General features: G+C 42.9%; 1 protein-coding gene across 1 annotated transcript in view; it reads right to left on the bottom strand.

Moving 5' to 3' along the window:
* LOC139387027 (kinesin-like protein KIF13A) overlaps nucleotides 1-15,000 on the bottom strand; it is a 168,782-nt gene that overhangs the window by 106,993 nt on the left and 46,789 nt on the right. Inside the window, exons 3-4 of the mRNA XM_071132994.1 lie at nucleotides 10,265-10,277; nucleotides 1-28 (exon numbers count right to left, since the gene is read on the bottom strand). The exon at nucleotides 1-28 is cut by the window's left edge and continues 33 nt beyond it. Coding sequence (XP_070989095.1) covers nucleotides 1-28; nucleotides 10,265-10,277 — 41 coding nt within the window. The remainder of the gene's footprint in view (nucleotides 29-10,264; nucleotides 10,278-15,000) is intronic.

The raw sequence follows: 15,000 nt of genomic DNA, 5'->3' as shown, positions 1-15,000 counted from the left end.
ACCAGAAACAGTGGTCAAAGGCAAACACCTGTGGGACAGGACAAAGAAGGATCAACACACACACACACACACACACACACACACACACACACACACACACACACACACACACACACACACACACACACACACACACACACACACACACACACACACACACACACACACACACACACAGCAAGCTCCTGTCTGAGCATGTTGTAGTGTATCTACCTAAAGGAGGTAGTGGAACACTATGGCAGACACACACCTACAGACACTATGACAGACACACACACACAGACACAATGACAGACATACATCTACATACACTATAACAGACACACACCTACAGACACTATGGCAGATACACGCCTACAGACACTATTACAGACACACACCTACAGACACTATGACAGACACACACCTACAGACACTATGGCAGATACACACACGCCTACAGACACACACCTACAGACACTATGACAGACACACACCTACAGACACTATGACAAACTTATTGGACTGTTTCAAGACAACCTACAACACATCAGATGTCTGTTGTCTGTGTGAAAGAGAGACAGAGACAGAGAGAGACAGAGAGAGAGAGAGGCAGAGAGAGAGAGAGGCAGAGAGAGAGAGAGAGAAAGAGAGGCAGAGAGAGAGAGAGAGAGACAGAGACAGAGAGAGACAGAGAGAGAGAGAGGCAGAGAGAGAGAGAGAGAGAAAGAGAGAGAGTGTTGTTGACTGAGGCAATGCTAGTTGTCGTGACGGGGCCTCAGCAGCCCAGGGACTGCACCCCAAATGGCATCCTATTCCTTATGGGCTCTCTGTTCAAAAGTGGTGCACTGTACAGGGAATAGGGTGCCAGTATTTAGTCAGCCACCAATTGTGCAAGTTCTCCCACTTAAAAAGATGAGAGAGGCCTGTAATTTTCATCATAGGTACACTTCAACTATGACAGACAAAATGAGAAAAAAAATCCAGAAAATCACATTGTAGGATTTGTAATTAATTAATTTGCAAATTATGGTGGAAAATAAGTATTTGGTCACCTACAAACAAGCAAGATTTCTGACACTCACAGACCTATAACTTCTACTTTAAGAGGCTCCTCTGTCCTCCAATCGTTACCTGTATTAATGGCACCTGTTTGAACTTGTTATCAGTATAAAAGACACCTGTCCACAACCTCAAACAGTCACACTTCAAACTCCACTGTGGCCAAGACCAAAGAGCTGTCAAAGGACACCAGAAACAAAATTGTAGACCTGCACCAGGCTGGGAAGACTGAATCTGCAATAGGTAAGCAGCTTGGTTTGAAGAAATCAACTGTGGGAGCTATTATTAGGAAATGGAAGACATACAAGACCACTGATAATCTCCCTCGATCTGGGGCTCCACGCAAGATCTCACCTCGTGGGGTCAAAATGATCACAAGAACCACACGGGGGGACCTAGTGAATGACCTGCAGAAAGCTGGGACCAAAGTAACAAAGCCTACCATCAGTAACACACTACGCCGCCAGGGACTCAAATCCTGCAGTGCCAGACGTGTCCCCCTGCTTAAGCCAGTACATGTCCAGGCCCGTCTGAAGTTTGCTAGAGAGCATTTGGATGATCCAGAAGAAGATTGGGAGAATGTCATATGGTCAGATGAAACCAAAATATAACTTTTTGGTAAAAACTCAACTCGTCGTATTTGGAGGACAAAGAATGCCGAGTTGCATCCAAAGAACACCATACCTACTGTGAAGCATGGAGGTGGAAACATCATGCTTTGGGGCTGTTTTTCTGCAAAGGACCAGGACGACTGATCCGTGTAAAGGAAAGAATGAACGGGGCCATGTATCGTGAGATTTTGAGTGAAAACCTCCTTCCATCAGCAAGGGCATTGAAGATGAAACGTGGCTGGGTCTTGCAGCATGACAATGATCCCAAACACACCGCCCGGGCAACGAAGGAGTGGCTTCGTAAGAAGCATTTCAAGGTCCAGGAGTGGCCTAGCCAGTCTCCAGATCTCATATCAACCCCATAGAAAACCTTTGGAGGGAGTTGAAAGTCCGTGTTTCCCGGCAACAGCCCCAAAACATCACTGCTCTAGAGGAGATCTGCATGGAGGAATGGGCCAAAATACCAGCAACAGTGTGTGAAAACCTTGTGAAGACTTACAGAAAACGTTTGACCTCTGTCATTGCCAACAAAGGGTATATAACAAAGTATTGAGATAAACTTTTGTTATTGACCAAATACTTATTTTCCACCATAATTTGCAAATAAATTAATAAAAAATCCTACAATGTGATTTTCTGGATTTTTTTCCCTCATTTTGCCTGTCATAGTTGAAGTGTACCTTTGATGAACATTACAGGCCTCTCTCATATTTTTAAGTGGGAGAACTTGCACAATTGGTGGCTGACTAAATACTTTTTTGCCCCACTGTATGCTCCAGGCTCCATGCTGGCCTGGTCTGCTGGCCTGGTCTGTTTGGCAGACAGACAGTGGTAGTTGGATGTTGGAGTTAAATGAATTCATAAATCAGGGTCACGGCTCCACAGTAGACATTCCAGCTCCCAGTGACCCGTCTCCACGGCAACCTGGCTGGAGTCGTTCCTGGAGTTGCAGGCTGTGTGTATATTACACACAGTGTGTGAACTGTTTGTGTGTGTGTGTGTGTGTGTGTGTGTGTGTGTGTGTGTGTGTGTGTGTGTGTGTGAGAGAGAGAGAGAGAGCCACCTGTGTTTGCTCACAGCTGTAAGTGGATGAATGGATGGCATAGAAATTATACTCTCTGGTCTAGACCCCTCTCTCTGGTCTAGACCCTCTCTGGTCTAGACCCCCTCTCTGGTCTAGGCCCCCTCTCTGGTCTAGACCCCCTCTCTGGTCTAGGCCCTCTCTCTGGTCTAGGCCCTCTCTCTGGTCTAGATCCTCTCTGGTCTAGACCCTCTCTGGTCTAGACCCCCTCTCTGGTCTAGACTCCCTCTCTGGTCTAGGCCATCTCTCTGGTCTAGGCCCTCTCTCTGGTCTAGGCCCTCTCTCTGGTCTAGACCCTCTCTCTAGTCTAGACACCCTCTCTATAGTCTAGACACCCTCTCTATAGTCTAGACACCCTCTCTATAGTCTAGACACCCTCTCTAGTCTAGACCCTCTCTCTAGTCTAGACCCTCTCTCTAGTCTAGACCCTCTCTCTAGTCTAGACACCATCTCTAGTCTGGACACCATCTCTAGTCTAGACCCCCTCTCTAGTCTAGACACCATCTCTAGTCTAGACCCTCTCTCTAGTCTAGACACCCTCTCTAGTCTAGACCCTCTAGTCTAGACCCTCTCTGTAGTCTAGACCCTCTCTGTAGTCTAGACACCCTCTCTCTAGTCTAGACACCCTCTCTAGTCTAGACACCCTCTCTCGTCTAGCCTCGTGCTGCAGACTCCCACACTACTAGACCCTCTCTCTAGTCTAGACCCTCTCTCTAGTCTAGACCCTCTCTCTAGTCTAGACACCATCTCTAGTCTAGACACCATCTCTAGTCTAGACCATCTCTCTAGTCTAGACACCATCTCTAGTCTAGACCCTCTCTCTAGTCTAGACACCCTCTCTAGTCTAGACCCTCTCTGTAGTCTAGACCCTCTCTGTAGTCTAGACCCTCTCTGTAGTCTAGACCCTCTCTGTAGTCTAGACCCTCTCTGTAGTCTAGACCCTCTCTCTAGTCTAGACACCATCTCTAGTCTAGACCCTCTCTGTAGTCTAGACCCTCTCTGTAGTCTAGACCCTCTCTGTAGTCTAGACCCTCTCTGTAGTCTAGACCCTTTCTCTAGTCTAGACACCCTCTCTAGTCTAGACACCCTCTCTAGTCTAGACCCTCTCTCGTCTAGCCTCGTGCTGCAGACTCCCACACTACTAGACCCTCCTTGAATTAGAGGGATTCAACTGGCTCCAATAGTTCAGGGGCTGTACAGTATGTATCTAGTGTCAGAGTGCTGAGGGGCTGTATGTATCTAGTGTCAGAGTGCTTAGGGGCTGTATGTATCTAGTGTCTCATAGTGCTGATTTAGGATCAGTTTTGCCTTTTAGATAATAATAATAATAAATACGATGGACAGGGGGACCTGATCCTAGATCAGCACTCCTACTCTGAGACGTTTGGTATACAAACCAATATATTTTTATTAAAAGTTGTTATTCTGATCCTTTATTTTTAATTATATATTTTTTACTTATCAATTTTTTCTTACAGTGCCTTGCGAAAGTATTCGGCCCCCTTGAACTTTGCGACCTTTTGCCACATTTCAGGCTTCAAACATAAAGATATAAAACTAGAAGAATCAACAACAATAATAATTTTGCACGCCCAATTTTTCAGTTTTTGATTTGTTAAAAAAGTTTGAAATATCCAATAAATGTGATTGTGTCCCACTTGTTGTTGATTCTTCACAAAAAAATACAGTTTTATATCTTTATGTTTGAAGCCTGAAATGTGGCAAAAGGTCGCAAAGTTCAAGGGGGCCGAATACTTTCGCAAGGCACTGTTAAACTGCATTGTTGGTTAAGGGCTTGTAAGTCAGCATTTCACTGTAAGTCTACACTTGTTGTATTTGGCATGTGACAGATTACATTTGATCTGATTTGATTTAACTTAAGCCATTTTTCTTCCCAGGTCTGATAGACAGAGCTCCTCTATAGTCACGGATGGGGACGGCCACTGAAGGGGTCTGATAGACAGAGCTCCTCTATAGTCACGGATGGGGACGGCCACTGAAGGGGTCTGATAGACAGAGCTCCTCTATAGTCACGGATGGGGACGGCCACTGAAGGGGTCTGATAGACAGAGCTCCTCTATAGTCACGGATGGGGACGGCCACTGAAGGGGTCTGATAGACAGAGCTCCTCTATAGTCACGGATGGGGACGGCCACTGAAGGGGTCTGATAGACAGAGCTCCTCTATAGTCACGGATGGGGACGACCACTGAAGGGGTCTGATAGACAGAGCTCCTCTATAGTCACGGATGGGGACGGCCACTGAAGGGGTCTGATAGACAGAGCTCCTCTATAGTCACGGATGGGGACGACCAGTGAAGGGGTCTGATAGACAGAGCTCCTCTATAGTCACGGATGGGGACGGCCACTGAAGGGGTCTGATAGACAGAGCTCCTCTATAGTCACGGATGGGGACGGCCACTGAAGGGGTCTGATAGACAGAGCTCCTCTATAGTCACGGATGGGGACGGCCACTGAAGGGGTCTGATAGACAGAGCTCCTCTATAGTCACGGATGGGGACGACCACTGAAGGGGTCTGATAGACAGAGCTCCTCTATAGTCACGGATGGGGACGGCCACTGAAGGGGTCTGATAGACAGAGCTCCTCTATAGTCACGGATGGGGACGACCACTGAAGGGGTCTGATAGACAGAGCTCCTCTATAGTCACGGATGGGGACGACCACTGAAGGGGTCTGATAGACAGAGCTCCTCTATAGTCACGGATGGGGACGACCACTGAAGGGGTCTGATAGACAGAGCTCCTCTATAGTCACGGATGGGGACGGCCACTGAAGGGGTCTGATAGGGAGAGCTCCTCGACAGACAGACAGACAGACAGACAGACAGACAGACAGACATAACAGACAGACAGACAGACAGACAGACAGACAGACAGACAGAGTTTGAGGGGAAACTCATTTGAAGTTGTATTCAGGATTTAGCAGACCAGGCAGTCATTTCTGCTAGAGTGCCTGGCTAAAGCTCAGAGGACAGATATGAATCAGCACGATGAGACACGGCCCCACGACTGAACCCAAAAACCCCCAGAATGTGTTCAACTCTGCTCCCGAACGCCTTTCAACTAGTCACCATCCACCAGAGAGAGTGTGGGGACGGGGGTAGGGAGGTGGTGAGGGGGAGCTGCACTCCAACAACGCAGCTCTGAATACACACACACACACACACACACACACACACACACACACACACACACACTGGGCCAGTGTTCCTGCTCATTCCTCCCTCTCATTGTGGATCTCTTTGTGGATGTTCACCAGATTTTCGAGAGCTGACACGTTCACACAGACGTCTATCTGGCTCCCTGCCGCAGACCAACCAAACCACTGACAGCCCAGTCGTTACACACACTGTGGGGCTGGGCGATGTATCAAATTCATTACAATGTATGTTTTTGGCGCGATATTTCAAATGCCTGTATATTTATTTATCTTCACGAGTGTTTTATGTCCGCTTGTTCTCATGTTGTCTTTTTGGTCGCGTCTCCTTCGCTCCTTCTGTGCTGTGTCCCATTTACACCAGAGATCGGTACATAATGACGAGATCCACGTCTCCGCCCTAACAATGGGAGTCGTTGTCCCAGAGGCAGGAAGGCAGGCGACAAGCTTAGGTTAAAAATAAACCCATTGAAATGCATTTGGGTTTATTTTGGACAGATTTTAGCGAGAGTAAAACCTCTCACTTCGCATATTCTTCTCTGTTTACACACCTGCCATCCTATAGTTTAGACAGATTAACTACATGTCATACTGTACCTTAGATTAACTACATGTCATACTGTACCTTAGATTAACTACATGTCATACTGCACTTTAGACAGATTAACTACATGTCATACTGTACTTTAGACAGATTAACTACATGTCATACTGTACCTTAGACAGATTAACTACATGTCATACTGTACCTTAGATTAACTACATGTCATACTGTACCTTAGATTAACTACATGTCATACTGTACCTTAGACAGATTAACTACATGTCATACTGTACTTTAGACAGATTAACTACATGTCATACTGTACCTTAGATTAACTACATGTCATACTGTACCTTAGATTAACTACATGTCATAATGTACTTTAGACAGATTAACTACATGTCATACTGTACCTTAGACAGATTAACTACATGTCATACTGTACCTTAGATTAACTACATGTCATACTGTACCTTAGATTAACTACATGTCATACTGTACCTTAGATTAACTACATGTCATACTGTACCTTAGACAGATTAACTACATGTCATACTGTACCTTAGACAGATTAACTACATGTCATACTGTACCTTAGACAGATTAACTACATGTCGTACTGTACCTTAGACAGATTAACTACATGTCATACTGTACCTTAGACAGATTAACTACATGTCATACTGTACCTTAGACAGATTAACTACATGTTATACTGTACCGCAGACAGATTAACTACATGTTATACTGTACCTTAGACAGATTAACTACATGTCATACTGTACCTTAGACAGATTAACTACATGTCATACTGTACCTTAGACAGATTAACTACATGTCATACTGTACCTTAGACAGATTAACGACATGTCATACTGTACTTTAGACAGATTAACTACATGTCATACTGTACCTTAGATTAACTACATGTCGTACTGTACTTTAGACAGATTAACTACATGTCATACTGTACCTTAGACAGATTAACTACATGTCATACTGTACCTTAGATTAACTACATGTCATACTGTACCTTAGACAGATTAACTACATGTCATACTGTACCTTAGACAGATTAACTACATGTTATACTGTACCTTAGATTAACTACATGTCGTACTGTACTTTAGACAGATTAACTACATGTCATACTGTACCTTAGACAGATTAACTACATGTCATACTGTACCTTAGACAGATTAACTACATGTCATACTGTACCTTAGACAGATTAACTACATGTCATACTGTACCTTAGACATATTAACTACATGTCATACTGTACCTTAGACAGATTAACTACATGTCATACTGTATCTTAGACAGATTAACTACATGTCATACTGTACCTTAGACAGATTAACTACATGTCATACTGTACCTTAGACAGATTAACTACATGTCATACTGTACCTTAGACAGATTAACTACATGTCATACTGTACCTTAGACAGATTAACTACATGTCATACTGTACCTTAGACAGATTAACTACATGTCATACTGTACCTTAGACATATTAACTACATGTCATACTGTACCTTAGACAGATTAACTACATGTCATACTGTATCTTAGACAGATTAACTACATGTCATACTGTACCTTAGACAGATTAACTACATGTCATACTGTACCTTAGACAGATTAACTACATGTCATACTGTACCTTAGACAGATTAACTACATGTCATACTGTACCTTAGACAGATTAACTACATGTCATACTGTACTTTAGACAGATTAACTACATGTCATACTGTACCTTAGACAGATTAACTACATGTTATACTGTACCTTAGATTAACTACATGTTATACTGTACCTTAGACAGATTAACTACATGTCATACTGTACCTTAGACAGATTAACTACATGTCATACTGTACCTTAGACAGATTAACTACATGTCATACTGTACCTTAGACAGATTAACTACATGTCATACTGTACTTTAGACAGATTAACTACATGTCATACTGTACCTTAGACAGATTAACTACATGTCATACTGTACCTTAGACAGATTAACTACATGTCATACTGTACCTTAGACAGATTAACTACATGTTATACTGTACCTTAGACAGATTAACTACATGTCATACGGTACCGTAGACAGATTAACTACATGTCATACTGTACCTTAGACAGATTAACTACATGTCATACTGTACCTTGGACAGATTAACTACATGTTATACTGTACCTTAGACAGATTAACTACATGCCATACTGTACTTTAGACAGATTAACTACATGTCATACTGTACCTTAGACAGATTAACTACATGTCATACTGTACCTTAGACAGATAAACTACATGTTATACTGTACCTTAGACAGATTAACTACATGTTATACTGTACCTTAGACAGATTAACTACATGCCATACTGTACCTTAGACAGATTAACTACATGTCATACTGTACCTTAGACAGATTAACTACATGTCATACTGTACCTTAGACAGATTAACTACATGTCATACTGTACCTTAGACAGATTAACTACATGTCATACTGTACCTTAGACATATTAACTACATGTCATACTGTACCTTAGACAGATTAACTACATGTCATACTGTACCTTAGACAGATTAACTACATGTTATACTGTACCTTAGACAGATTAACTACATGTCATACTGTACCTTAGACAGATTAACTACATGTTATACTGTACCTTAGATTAACTACATGTCATACTGTACCTTAGACAGATTAACTACATGTCATACTGTACCTTAGACAGATTAACTACATGTCATACTGTACCTTAGACAGATTAACTACATGTCATACTGTACCTTAGACAGATTAACTACATGTCATACTGTACCTTAGACAGATTAACTACATGTCATACTGTACCTTAGACAGATTAACTACATGTTATACTGTACTTTATATTAACTACATGTCATACTGTACCTTAGACAGATTAACTACATGTCATACTGTACCTTAGACAGATTAACTACATGTTATACTGTACCTTAGATTAACTACATGTCATACTGTACCTTAGATTAACTACATGTCATACTGTACTTTAGACAGATTAACTACATGTTATACTGTACCTTAGATTAACTACATGTCATACTGCACCTTAGATTAACTACATGTCATACTGTACTTTAGACAGATTAACTACATGTCATACTGTACCTTAGATTAACTACATGTCATACTGTACCTTAGACAGATTAACTACATGTCATACTGTACCTTAGACAGATTAACTACATGTCATACTGTACTTTAGACAGATTAACTACATGTCATACTGTACCTTAGACAGATTAACTACATGTCATACTGTACCTTAGACAGATTAACTACATGTCATACTGTACCTTAGACAGATTAACTACATGTTATACTGTACCTTAGATTAACTACATGTCATACTGTACCTTAGACAGATTAACTACATGTCATACTGTACCTTAGACAGATTAACTACATGTCATACTGTACTTTAGACAGATTAACTACATGTCATACTGTACCTTAGACAGATTAACTACATGTCATACTGTACCTTAGACAGATTAACTACATGTTATACTGTACCTTAGACAGATTAACTACATGTCATACTGTACCTTAGACAGATTAACTACATGTCATACTGTACCTTAGACAGATTAACTACATGTCATACTGTACTTTAGACAGATTAACTACATGTCATACTGTACCTTAGACAGATTAACTACATGTCATACTGTACCTTAGACAGATTAACTACATGTTATACTGTACCTTAGACAGATTAACTACATGTCATACTGTACCTTAGATTGTTTCCTGGAGGTAGAGGAGCAGATGGAACCATGATGAACAGATTCAGGATGGGAGGATGGAGGAGAGGAGACCCAGGGGTCCATCAACAACACCATGAGAGAGAGAGAGACAGAGAGACAGAGAGAGAGACAGAGAGAGAGACAGAGAGAGAGACAGAGAGAGAGAGAGAGAGAGAGACAGAGAGAGACAGAGAGAGACAGAGAGCGAGAAAGAGAGAGAGAGAGAGAGAGACAGAGAGAGACAGAGAGAGAGACAGAGAGAGAGACAGAGAGAGAGACAGAGAGAGAGACAGAGAGAGAGAGAGGGAGAGACAGAGAGAGAGACAGAGAGAGAGACAGAGAGAGAGAGACAGAGAGAGAGAGAGAGAGAGAGAGAGAGAGAGAGAGAGAGAGAGAGAGACAGAGAGAGAGACAGAGAGAGAGAGACAGAGAGAGAGAGACCATGGTTAGCATTAAAACAATTAGCATTAAAACACTGTTAACTGTTACCTCTCTCTCTTATGTTCACTTTCAAGTTCACGTCCACAGTGAAATGCCTTTTTAACAAACTCTAAACCCAACAATGTGGTACTAAAAATAACAAGGTAGAACAAAAACACAGGAGAAATAAAAATAAGAAATAAAAAGAACAGGAGAAAGTAAGTAGCTGTAAACAGGGTCAGTTCATTACCATATTAACAATGTACAGGGACACTGGAGTGATGGAGGTAGATATGTAGAGGGGTAAACATACTATATACAGGGTCAGTTCAGTACCATATTAACAATGTACAGGGACACTGGAGTGATGGAGGTAGATATGTAGAGGGGTAAACATACTATATACAGGGTCAGTTCAGTACCATATTAACAATGTACAGGGACACTGGAGTGATAGAGGTAGATATGTAGAGGGGTAAACATACTATATACAGGGTCAGTTCAGTACCATATTAACAATGTACAGGGACACTGGAGTGATGGAGGTAGATATGTAGAGGGGTAAACATACTATATACAGGGTCAGTTCAGTACCATATTAACAATGTACAGGGATACTGGAGTGATAGAGGTAGATATGTAGAGGGGTAAACATACTATATACAGGGTCAGTTCAGTACCATATTAACAATGTACAGGGACACTGGAGTGATAGAGGTAGATATGTAGAGGGGTAAACATACTATATACAGGGTCAGTTCAGTACCATATTAACAATGTACAGGGATACTGGAGTGATAGAGGTAGATATGTAGAGGGGTAAACATACTATAAACAGGGTCAGTTCAGTACCATATTAACAATGTACAGGGACACTGGAGTGATAGAGGTAGATATGTAGAGGGGTAAGGTGACTATATACAGGGTCAGTTCAGTACCATATTAACAATGTGCAGGGATACTGGAGTGATAGAGGTAGATATGTAGAGGGGTAAACATACTATAAACAGGGTCAGTTCAGTACCATATTAACAATGTACAGGGACACTGGAGTGATAGAGGTAGATATGAGGAGGTGTAAGGTGACTAGGCATCAGGATATATGATAAACAGAGTAACAGCAGTGTAAATGATGACTGTATCTGAATGTGTGTGTGTAGTCAGTATAAATGTGTGTGCATGTTGTGTGTGTGTAGAGTCAGTATAAATGTGTGTGCATGTTGTGTGTGTGTGAGCAGAGAGAGAGGGAAGAGACAGCAGAGAGATCAAAAATAGATATGGAGAGAGAGAGAGAGAGAGTGAGAACGGGAAAGAGGAGAAATAGAAAGAGAGAGAGAGAGAGAGAGAGAGAGAGAGAGAGAGAGAAAGGGAAAGAGAGGAGAAATAGAGAGGAGAGAGAGAGTGAGAAAGGGAAAGAGAAAGAGAGAGAGAAAAAAGAGAGAGTGAGAATGGGAAAGAGGAGAAAGAGCGAGAGAGAAAGGGAAAGAGGAGAAAGAGCGAGAGAGAAAGAGAGAGAGAGAGAGAGAGAGAGAGAGAGAGAGAGAGAGAGAGCAGATGCAACTCTCACAGTAGGAATCCTTTGTTGTCTACATTGACCCAAAAGATCACACTGAAATGGAAATGTATTAGTCTCTAGCCAGGCTATACTTTGGGACATTGACAACTAAGTGACATCACAATAGAGCAGGTGTTTACAACATACCGGTATAGAGCGATGTCATAACCACATAGAAAACTAAGTGACATCACAATAGAGCAGGTGTTTACAACATACCGGTATGATGTCATAACCACATTTAAAAAATTCCCTCATCCATCCAACTACTATAATTCACTTCACACATCACTGCTGTAGTCATTTTTCTTCTTTCATTCCTCTCGTTCATTCATTCACTCCCTCGCTCAATTATTGAGGTCCAGGCAGGCGTTGTTTCTGGTGCTGCCTGCTGTGAAAGGCCTCATAAATGGGGCGGTGGAGCGTGAGGAAGGGAAGAGATTTAGGATTCGATGTCCCACTGACTCTGTTGGGTAAACTAGACTAAAGCCTGGGGACTTAACCAGGGAGGCTGGGGAAGGGAGGGAGGCTGGACTCCGCTCTGTGTGTGTGTGTGCCTGCCAGGGAGGTTAGGATAGAGGATGGCTGTAGATTACCACTACACAGAATATGTCCAGTGACACCCAGCAGTCAGGACAATAAGGAATATGGAATAATTTCTTAGTCAACCTTGTGTTATTTTTCTTTGTGTTCTGGAACGTAGCCCTGTTTCTTTGTGTTCTGGAACGTAGCCCTGTCTCTTTGTGTTCTGGAACGTAGCCCTGTTTCTTTGTGTTCTGGAACGTAGCCCTGTCTCTTTGTGTTCTGGAACGTAGCCCTGTTTCTTTGTGTTCTGGAACGTAGCCCTGTTTCTTTGTGTTCTGGAACGTAGCCCTGTTTCTTTGTGTTCTGGAACGTCGCCCTGTCTCTTTGTGTTCTGGAACGTAGCCCTGTCTCTTTGTGTTCTGGAACGTAGCCCTGTTTCTTTGTGTTCTGGAACGTAGCCCTGTTTCTTTGTGGTCTGGAACGTAGCCCAGTCTCTTTGTGTTCTGGAACGTAGCCCTGTTTCTTTGTGTTCTGGAACGTAGCCCTGTTTCTTTGTGTTCTGGAACGTAGCCCTGTTTCTTTGTGTTCTGGAACGTAGCCCTGTTTCTTTGTGTTCTGGAACGTAGCCCTGTTTCTTTGTGTTCTGGAACGTCGCCCTGTCTCTTTGTGGTCTGGAACGTAGCCCAGTCTCTTTGTGTTCTGGAACGTAGCCCTGTCTCTTTGTGGTCTGGAACGTAGCCCAGTCTCTTTGTGGTCTGGAACGTAGCCCAGTTTCTTTGTGTTCTGGAACGTAGCCCTGTTTCTTTGTGTTCTGGAACGTAGCCCTGTTTCTTTGTGTTCTGGAACGTAGCCCTGTTTATTTGTGTTCTGGAACGTAGCCCTGTCTCTTTGTATTCTGGAACGTAGCCCTGTCTCTTTGTGTTCTGGAACGTAGCCCTGTTTCTTTGTGTTCTGGAATGTAGCCCTGTTTCTTTGTGTTCTGGAACGTAGCCCTGTTTCTTTGTGTTCTGGAACGTAGCCCTGTTTCTTTGTGTTCTGGAACGTAGCCCTGTTTCTTTGTGTTCTGGAACGTCGCCCTGTCTCTTTGTGGTCTGGAACGTAGCCCTGTCTCTTTGTGTTCTGGAACGTAGCCCTGTCTCTTTGTGGTCTGGAATGTAGCCCAGTCTCTTTGTGGTCTGGAACGTAGCCCAGTTTCTTTGTGTTCTGGAACGTAGCCCTGTTTCTTTGTGTTCTGGAACGTAGCCCTGTTTCTTTGTGTTCTGGAACGTAGCCCTGTTTCTTTGTGTTCTGGAACGTAGCCCTGTTTCTTTGTGTTCTGGAACGTAGCCCTGTTTCTTTGTGTTCTGGAACGTAGCCCTGTTTCTTTGTGTTCTGGAACATAGCCCTGTTTCTTTGTGTTCTGGAACGTAGCCCTGTTTCTTTGTGTTCTGGAACGTAGCCCTGTTTCTTTGTGTTCTGGAACGTAGCCCTGTCTCTTTGTGTTCTGGAACGTAGCCCTGTCTCTTTGTGTTCTGGAACGTAGCCCTGTTTCTTTGTGTTCTGGAACGTAGCCCTGTTTCTTTGTGTTCTGGAACGTAGCCCTGTTTCTTTGTGTTCTGGAACGTAGCCCTGTCTCTTTGTGTTCTGGAACGTAGCCCTGTCTCTTTGTGTTCTGGAACGTAGCCCTGTTTCTTTGTGTTCTGGAACGTAGCCCTGTTTCTTTGTGTTCTGGAACGTAGCCCTGTTTCTTTGTGTTCTGGAACGTAGCCCTGCCTTTAATTTATTTTCATTGTTTTCACCTGTGTTGGTTTCTCACCTGGTCTCATCAGCTCCCTGTTTAGTCCAGTTCTTTCTGTTTGTATGGTTGTGAGCTATTGTTTGTTTTTGACTTCCTACCTGTGTTTGACCATTTCCTGCCTGTGACCACGATTCCTGCCAAGGCTAAATAACATGTGCCACGGCCTGCGCGTGAATCTACACCTTGTTCTCCCTGAGTATGCACTACAAACATGACAAACACAGGACTTACTGTTCTTCCCTTGGCAGCTGATCTCACAAGATGCTGGTATCTGGGATGAGAGATAACGCCAAGGCTTCATGGTGTGAAGAGATTGTTTTCTGTCATCAATGATAGCTGAAGAACAACCCTATAGACAAACTATTAGAACTACTAGACTGTTACTAATAACAGACATGAGTCAGCGTGCACAGTATGTCTCTCAGTCCCATGGACAGTCTACCTGGCAGC

The sequence above is a fragment of the Oncorhynchus clarkii genome, chromosome 3 (assembly GCF_045791955.1).
Source record: "Oncorhynchus clarkii lewisi isolate Uvic-CL-2024 chromosome 3, UVic_Ocla_1.0, whole genome shotgun sequence".
NCBI lineage: Eukaryota > Metazoa > Chordata > Actinopteri > Salmoniformes > Salmonidae > Oncorhynchus > Oncorhynchus clarkii.
Note: the sequence above shows the minus strand (reverse complement) of the source record. Positions and strands in the feature narration are given on the sequence as shown.